This window comes from Lupinus angustifolius, chromosome LG07 (assembly GCF_001865875.1).
Source record: "Lupinus angustifolius cultivar Tanjil chromosome LG07, LupAngTanjil_v1.0, whole genome shotgun sequence".
Taxonomy (NCBI): domain Eukaryota; kingdom Viridiplantae; phylum Streptophyta; class Magnoliopsida; order Fabales; family Fabaceae; genus Lupinus; species Lupinus angustifolius.
The window spans coordinates 6,408,102-6,417,911 of NC_032015.1; the positions used below are offsets into that span (position 1 = coordinate 6,408,102).

General features: G+C 33.4%; 1 protein-coding gene across 1 annotated transcript; it reads right to left on the reverse strand.

Moving 5' to 3' along the window:
- On the reverse strand, positions 7,020-7,946 carry LOC109352874. Its single transcript, XM_019595056.1, has one exon. It carries the CDS (start codon positions 7,944-7,946, stop codon positions 7,020-7,022), a length of 927 nt encoding a protein of 308 aa, XP_019450601.1.

Genomic DNA, 9,810 nt, shown 5'->3' on the forward strand with positions numbered 1-9,810 from the left:
TTCTCTTTGAAAATGCAAAAGTGAGTGAGTGAAGTGTGGAGTGTGAGGGTTTAAGGAGAGAGGGAAATCTGATTTCCCTCTAGGCAATCATCAAAAAATCCCTAGGGTGACTAATGAGATCATGAGATATTTGAGAAAGTGACGGGATATTTGCTTTATGGAAGTCAACTCTCACATCCCAATGCCAAATGATGACATTGTGGACATGTGCGATAAACATGCCCGAGTATTATCGGCCAATACTCGATCGGGTATTATAAATCGTTATCGGCCAATACTCGATCGGGTATTTTAAATCGTCCGATCCTAATATTCGATTAGAATTTCGGATTTCGGCATTCCGAGTGAAAAATATTTAGAAAGTAGGTATGGGTGTATTCAGGGTCTATATTGACTCAAAATTAAATTACGAATCCAACGGCGCGATCGGAATTCGATTCCGAGTTACGGAACTCAAAAAGACACTTTTTGAGCCGTACCGGACGGATTCGGCCCCGACAGTGGTCCAGAATCGACTGTCTCCAAAAATTACCAAAATTTACCACAAAATCGGAAATAAAAGTTGAAGAATAAAACTCAACTATAGTTTTGTCTAATTCTTTACCGAAAATTCGCAGAAATTCATTTTCGAATATATAATTAATGAAAATATTAGTAAAATCTTATAATTCAAACCCGTAAAATTCGCGGTGTTAGATGTTGGAACCGAGGATTTGTTGAATGTTTGTGATGGTTCAGGTTTCGTAGCTCGCCTCCGATCTTTATGACTATGCCAGATGTTGGACACATTGTTGGTGAGATGATATGCTCTACAAATAGAAATGCTAATGTTATACTCATTTAAATATTCTTATATTGTTATATTGCATAGGTTAATATGTTTACTCTCCCTCAATTAATATGTGTTTTGCATAGGGAAAATATTATACGCAAGACCATTAAAATATAATTTTTCTTCTGAAAATTTGACTTGAACTTAGTCAATATAAGAGAACTTATCTAATAATATTGAATAAAAATCAAACTTTATTGAATTTTCTTAACATGACCGTAAAGCTTAGGGATATGGATAAGAAGTGGAAGTTTTTTATTAGAATTTATTGAGAGAGAAAATATTATCACATTTTCTATTTTTATATTCTTATCTCAATGTTAAGAAAAAAAACTATATCAACTTTAACTACTGTTTATATTGACCTGTAATCTATAATATTATAATAGGAAAAAACTCACATAGTGTGTCAAAGGACTAGTTAATATTATGTAGATTATCCAACAGCGAGTGATCATAACTAAAGTGAAGTATATTTTCAAATAAAGTAGCAGGATACTGGTGCATTAACATGTATCTTTAAGATGACTATCAAACATTCTCCTTTAATCTCTCATGCTTGTGACATCCTAGATTCATCGACATTTGTTCATTATAGAGCATTGAAAGTGATTATCGCCTTCGTGTCGGTGATAGTGATATTGATGTTGGGGGTTGTAGCTTTTCTTCTTTGTCAGTAGTGTTATTCGCTGCCTGCACGTGTTGTCTTAGTTAACTTCAAGTTGGGGATCTGCCACCCCGCAATAGTAGATGACCACGTATGAGTGATATTTATTCTATACTTTTATTTATTATGTAGTTGTGAATATTTTATTAACTAATAGTATTTATTATATATTTTTAAACACTTTATTATCCAATTGCATTGATAATCTAAATTTTGGAACGTAGGAGTGTCAATATTCAAGTTTGTCTGCCCTATTTCAAAATCGGTAAAATTATAAATTATAACGTACAATACTTTCAAAATAGTAACAAAAGCTAAAGAAAGCATATTTTAGTTGCATCCAGAACTAATTTTGTCATATTTGTTTGATCGGTTCTTAACCTCTATCAGTTAGAAAACTTTTTGAGTTAGTGATAGTTTTATTTTTTAAAAACTTGTCTATAATAAAAAGGATGTTACAAAATCACTTAATTGGATTTGTAAAATTATAAAAAAAAGCATGAGAAACACAGAGGTCTCAAGGCAAACCAACAGCTTTGGTTTCTTCACGTAGTAGATCTACTGTCCCATACTTTGTGCTACTGCATGTGCCATGTGTTTGTGATTGGTCAGAAAAATACTTAATAATTAAATTTTAACTTAAATTTATTTTTTTGACCAATCACAAATCTATGGCACATGGAATGACACAAAGTGTAGGACAACAAATGTGTACCATATTGATAGTGAAATGAACAGCTTCAGTTTTTTCATTGAATCATAATAAAATGAATTAACTATGAAAAAGGCAAAAAAACTACTTCTACTTCAGTAGTCAACAATGTGATTAGCTTTACACTAATTTTTTCCATTCCATCTTCTTTATATTGAACCACACTCACGGTCACAAAGAGCAAGAGTAATAAAGCAAAAACAAAAACCCAAAAAATAATGTTGTGCAGGGAGAGTTGAGAGAATTGAAAATAGAGAAAGAGAGGGTAACAATAAAATCTTATCCATGACACCCTGCTTGTATGAACCGAGACTCACTGGATTTCAGAAAACACCTCAACGAAAATTATTTCTAAACATATTTTAAATTAAATTTATGGGATTCGATTCAAATACTTTTATGCCCATTTTTTGGTTTCTCACAGGTATCCTCACACTTGAGGTAATTCTTTCCGAGCCGGGAACATCCACAGGTATGTGAGGCTAACTCTCTCAACGAACATTTTTTCCATTCACAAGTACCCAATGGACATTTTCATGCTCATTTGGGTAGACTACAAGAAATTTGCCATATACCTACAGACAAAAATCGTCGTAAAAGATAAAAAACCGTAGGTATAACACAAAAAACTTTTACCTATGAATGTTTTTGTCTATCGTATTTAAGTCGCTATACCTACGGTTTTTCTCCGTCATTATAGATTTTAGTGATGGTTGTTAGTGTTGGGTTTATTTAAGTGTGAAGTCCCACATTGGATATGCGGGGAGGAGTGAAAGAGTTTATAAGAAGGAAAGATCCATGAAAATAATGCCTTAAGGTTTTGGTTCAAGATGTGATGTCTCACTTGTGGAGTCCCACATTGGATATGCGGGGAGGAGTGAAAGAGTTTATAAGAAGGAAGTCCAACAATTAGGAACATAGGCATAAAACTTCAACATATACTTGTGGATTTTGTTCGTCACTATAGGTCTTATACCTACAGATTTTCCCTATCACTATAGATTCTAATGATGATAGTCAGGACCATTAGTATAATAAAATTTCAACTTTTACTACACTCTTTGTCCACTATAAATAAATATATTTTTCTTATACCTACACTTTTGTTCATTAGTATAAGTCTTATGATATTAAAATAGTCATCATATACCAACAATCTCATTTCAACCTGTTTGATTAAAGGTAAAATGAAATCATGAATATATAATGGAAAAATAAATATTCCATTACATCATTATAATTATAATTAAAAAAAGTCATATAATTCGATAAAATATACGAGTTAAATATATTTACCTAAAAATAATATAACTACATATAGCATAAACATAAAAAGTCTTATAATCCTAATAATTATACAGTTTGGATCATGTCCATCTAAATAAATACAAATTGTCTTTCCAAAAAAATCAAAATGGCTCATTTCCGATTTTGTTGCATAAAAAAGAACTTAATTGCCTAATCTTCACCTGCAAGGAATAAAAAAGACATCAATGAAAAAATTCTAGTAATAAGAATTGTTATACCATATTCATTATCTTCATTAGAATCTAAATTTGGATAACAAAAAGAAGTTTGAATATAAGAATGAATATTGAACCTATTTGGAAAGCAAATGAGTACAAGTTAATGAACTAAATATATTAGTGCACACAAATTAATGTGATCTATTTTGCCCTTAACTCCAAGTACCATATATAGTTATATACTATCATAGTCATCTCAATAGGAAATATCCAATACATATAAATCAAAATAGCCAAATCACAACCCAATGCATATAAATCAGATTAATGATAGAATCATAGAAATATAGAATTTCATAATTGAGAATCAAGCAGTAATAATGGTTTTCAGATAGACATATCTAACACAAATTTAATGCATTAATATCAACATACCACAGTGTTGCAACATCATTATTTGCCTACACTAACAAAATAAACATTTAGTTGGAATAATCAATAAGCATTAATAATATCTAAAACACTACATATATGCCTATTTTTTGAATTGATTAAGAATGAACAAATTTAATGAGATCAAGAGCTAACATTAGAAGCAAATATCTTAAAAGATGATAGATTTATCTACCTTTTAAAGGCTTCCATGATAAGAGTTCCTCATTTCAACTTAAAGGGGTCCCTGATGCTATATAACAAAAATAAGGAACAAGGGTCTCATACTGTTAAGGAAAAATGAAAACCATCCATGTGTGTTTAGAACTAGAAGCACTTAGTAAAGCTTCTCTTTCAAGAACTAACATATAGGCTTTCTTGACATTTTTTGTCATGGACGAAACTCAGACATGCCTGTAATGTGAAAGTCATATGAATAAGGAAGAGGAAGTAAGCTCAAATAAATAAGGTCACACAATCACCCCGAAGTCATAAACACATTACAAGACATATATGTCATACTTTCATTTCCTTAACTTCTCGATCCTTCTGTATGCATAAACTAGTAATCCCTGGAGAAGAAGACAATGGAAAGTGAGTTGGGGGAATAGCAAATTAGTAGACACAATAGCAGAATTCTCTCTCAAATGTATTATAAATGTACTAACCATCCACGCAAGATGCTTAATGACTACATTCCTCTGAGCACCCAAAAAAGTACCAAATATTATATAAATAAAAGACAAGGCTGGTCCTCCTTGAAGAGGATCATGTACAGCCACAAAAAAGGCAAATTGTAGAATTCATGGGACTTAACTTCTTTCCTTGTACACAACATCTTTTCTCTTCTAGTCTTCTCTAACAACTCTTCTAGTTAAAATACATCAATATGCTTAATTCAGTTTCTCTTTGAATAAGATAATGTTGCATCACCTAATCAAACGAAAACATCCTTCCACTCCTCTATATATAAGGCTACCATTTTGTCCAATTTCCTAAAAACAAGAGTTAATTACACTTACACCCCATGAGTTTTAGTGAAATTACACAAATCACCCATCACTTTTTTACACCTACATAAACATCCCATAGTTTTATACTTTCATTATACTGACCACACTTGTATGAGAAATAAGTGTAATTTTTTAAATAAAAAATGTAATAAATGAAATTAAGTAAACAAAACATCGTATACTATGAGGAAAAACCAAATAATATACAAATCAATGTATCTCTATTATTTTTTATTACAAAATGCATCAACAATTCTAAAGAGATATTGTTTAAATTGCTCTTATACGATATCGTAATGAACCAAAAATAATAAAGATGTATCGACTCATATATTATTTGGACTTGTCTCCATAATATATCATGTTTTTTAAAGTGCAAAGTGTCAAGAATAGCACTAGCCTATCTTAGCCTATGTTTTGATGAAGACAAGGTTCTAACAAAGCTTGAAGATGATTCATCAATCAATATGCCTTATGCTTATTTGGTCATATCTAGACTAGGAGATAAATTGAGTCTATAACCTAAGTAGTCTAGAATGTGTGCCGTAATAAGTGAGCATAGATTAGGTGCAATTAAGCCAGTATTTATACAAAACAGAATTTGGCTCTCAAAAACGATTTTTTAGTTATGCTGTTAAAACAACAGAAAAACACTTACGTTAATCGATTAACGGGTTACCTTAATCGATTAACCAGTGTAAAAATTCACTTGTTAATGTATGGTAAACTCCCTATATGATACATGCTCATACAATACATGATTTTCAAAATATAATACTTTTAATACATAAAATCAATGTATATAAATGCATGAACCTAATTATCATATATTTCTAGATGATGTCTCATTTTAATGGATTGATTACTTTATTATGTCTTGTGAGACTCACACTTAGGTTTACCTAACCTAGACTCAATATCTATGGCAAACATCTTAGACTTCTAAAAATATAATAAAGAATAATAGCATAGACACCACTTGAGCCCTTGACATGTTGATTGTTGAGTCATCTTCAAGCTTTAATTAATTCCTTGTCTTCATCAAAACATAGGCAAACGTTGCTAATGCAATTCTTGACGCTTTGCACTCTCAATTATAATTAATAAGGAAATTTATTGATATTCTATTTTGCTTAAAAAATAATAGACAATGAATTTGTTTCAAAATTATCATTTTTAATATTAATTATTTAAAAAGATCTTAAAATGTTTTCAATTAATATTGTTTAATTATTTTAAAACTAAAATAGTGGGAATCAAATCTTATTAAAACATTTTGAATTAATATCATCTAATCATTTTTAAAATTTTAAAATGCTAAATAGGGTATGTCATAATTACACATTTAGATAGTAGATCTTAAAATGTTCTCAATTAATATTTTTTTAAATTAAATAGGAGGAATTTATTGTTACTATTAATAGAATAAGTTATGATATTACAATTAATAAGAAAATTTGTTGATAGGAGGAATTTATTGTTACTATTAATAGACTGAGTTATGATATTACAATTAATAAGGAAATTTGTTATATTATATTTCGCTTAAAATATGATAGACAATGAATTTATTTCAAAATAATCATTTTTAACACTAATTATTTAAAAAGATCTTAAAATATTTTCAATTAATATTATTTAATTATTTTTAAAACTGAAATGGTAAGAATTCAATCTTATTAAACATTCTCAATAAGTATCATCTAATCATTTTCTAAAATTTTAAAATGCTAAATAAGATATGTTGTAATTGTAAATTTAAATAGTAGATTTTAAAACATTCTCAATTAATATGATTTAATCATTTTTAAAACTTAAATAGGATGACTCTATTGTTACTTTTTTTTTAAAGTTAACAGGTGCAACAGCACCCCATTCATAAAATAAAAGAAGTCAATTACAGAGATGAGAATCTATAGTTAGGGAGAAGATTCCTTTTGCGATGAAATTCATGCGAAATGAAGGGAGGGATTTCAGTCCAAGTGGTTTTACAATTGGAGGTAATACCAAAGTTCGCTAATCTATCCGCACAAAAGTTTCCTTCCCAAAAAATGTGGGAAACATTGATTTGCATGATCTCCATAATACCCTGGCAAAAGTTCCACTGATTGACCAGGTTCCAGGGAGGCTTTGCTGCACCTTTAAAGATATCAACAACTAGAGAGGAGTCACACTCCAGCCAATGCGTGTTCCAACCCATATTGCTTGCAAACTCAATTGCCATCAGTGCCAAGTTTAATTCCGCAAACAAAGCAGATTGGATGCCAAAATAATCCGCGAAGTAGGCCAAGAAATCCCCATTGTGGTCCTTGAAGATAGCACCACCACCTGCGCTACCATGAGCTCCTCTTGCTGCCCTATCCGAGTTCACTTTAGTCCAACCCCTGATTGGGGGAAGCCAGCACACTTCTATGATATTAGAAGCTAAAGAATAGTTAATTCTTACATTTAGGGACTTCAAAATTGTGAGCTCCAGAATTGTTGGTCTTGCCAACGCATTTGACATGTTGCCCGAAAGGGAAATTTCCAGCTTTAGCTTGGCCATTGCAGCGGACAAATTTAAAAGGGTCTTGAATCTAGCCTGGTTCCTGCAAAACCAAATAATGCTAACAATGTGCACTATAGAGGCAGCCCACAACTCTTTGACTTGAGGACACCAAAATCTCTTACAGGCCAAAAACATATTCGGAATGTTGGAGGTGTTTATAGCAGTACAGAAGACATAACTGATCCAATCCCATAACGAAACCACAAATTTACAATCGCTGAACATATGCTGCGATGATTCTGGCTGCTCCATACAAAGACTACAAGCAGAAGCCATAAGACAACCCCGTTTTTGAAGATTTTCGTCGGTAGGTAATTTATCATTCAGTAACTGCCATATGATAAAGGACTTTGAGGGAGGGATGTTGCTGGACCAGATCACTCTGCACTAGTCCAGCGATGCACCTGGTTTGCTGATGAAGTGATAAGCATCTCTGAAGGTGAGAGTGCCATCACTAGTTCCCTGCCAAGCCAACTTATCCTTGCCGTTTGTTATTTTGAAATTGGAGATTTGATCCTTGAGCCACAGAAGCTTATCCAGGAGCAACTGAGGAATCGCCCAAGAGGAGTTGTAATTTAAATCAGCCACAACAGCCCTCAAGTTAGCATGTAAACTTTGAGGTATATTTAGAGAATCCACCAATGGCTCTCCTAACCAGTTTTCAGTCCAAAAACTAACATCATTTCCATCTCCAATAGTCCAGATTGTGTTGCTCCAAACAAAAAGCCAATTCTTTTTTAAACCCGGCCAAACCGAGGACTTGAAATATCTGGAGCTTGGCGTTGAGGATAGACCAAATCTATTACGATAGAAAACAACCCATTCTTGCTTAGAAGTCATCATCACCCAAGCTAACTTGATCATAGCAGCATTATTAAGATTCATGATAGACCTCACACCTAAGCCACCACATTTTGTAGGGGAGCAGACTTGAAACCATGCCACTGTAACAAGCTTTTTAGTTTTCACATCTCCAGACCAAATAAAATTTCTAATACAAGAGTCCAGATGCTTGAGAAGTTGGATTGGCCAAGAATTGATATGGAAACTGTAAAGTAACATGCTTTGAATGACCGATTTTACTAGCTCAACCCTTCCCATAATTGAAAGAGTGTGCCCTTTCCATTTGGCTAGCTTTATGAGGAACCTGTCCATGATCGACTGAAGATGGATTCTTCTCGGCTTTCCTTTGAATAGAGGAACTCCCAAGTAGTTAAAAGGGAGTGCTCCAGAGTTGAAGCCCAGGTAAGATGAGAGATTGATAATTTTTCTAGGAGAAGCTTGAGTATAAAACTTGCATTTAGCCGGGTTTATGTGCTGCCCAGAAGCATTAGCATAATCAGAAATAAGCTTTTTCAATGCAATCAGATCTCTCTTTTTGCCCTTGCAGAATATTAGGATGTCATCTGCATATAAAACATGACTCGGGGTGAGAAGATTACAAGGGCCAGCAATAGAACTCATTCTTCTAGCCTCTACCAGCTTAGTAATGCCTCTACTAAACACGTCTTCGGCCAAGCAGAAAAGAAGAGGGGATAGAGGATCACCTTGTCTCCAAACCCCTGTCCACCACTCCTCTGTGGACTAACAAATGTTGGAGGTGATACAACACTTTTCAGTGTCGCATTCCTCGCTCTGACGCTCTTTTCGTAGAGCCTGCACTTGTTGACCAGAGTTGCATAGTGTGGTATCTGTTGGTGAATGAACATAACCTTTAGGTCGGGCTTAAGTCTATCCTCGAACTTAGCGCACTTCGACCTTTCGTTCCAAATCTCATTGTAATGTGGGGCATACCTCGCCAATTCCTCGAACTTGGCGGCATACTCTCCCGCCGACAAACTCCCATATTGAAGCTTCAGGAATTCCATGTCCTTCCTTGTCTTCATATCAGCAGGGAAATACTTCTGCAGAAACTTGTCCTTGAATGTGGTCTAGTTGACCACCTGGTGCTCATGCTCCATCTGCCTCCTGGTAAACTCCCACCAGTTATCTGCTTCCTTACTCAGCATGTAAGTAGCATAGGTAACCTTTTGTTCCTCGGTACACATGAGTGCCCGGAAGATTTTCTCCAACTCTTAGATCCATTCATTTGCAGCCTCAGGTGCAAATCCTCCTTCAAATCTAGGGGGTTGACGACGAC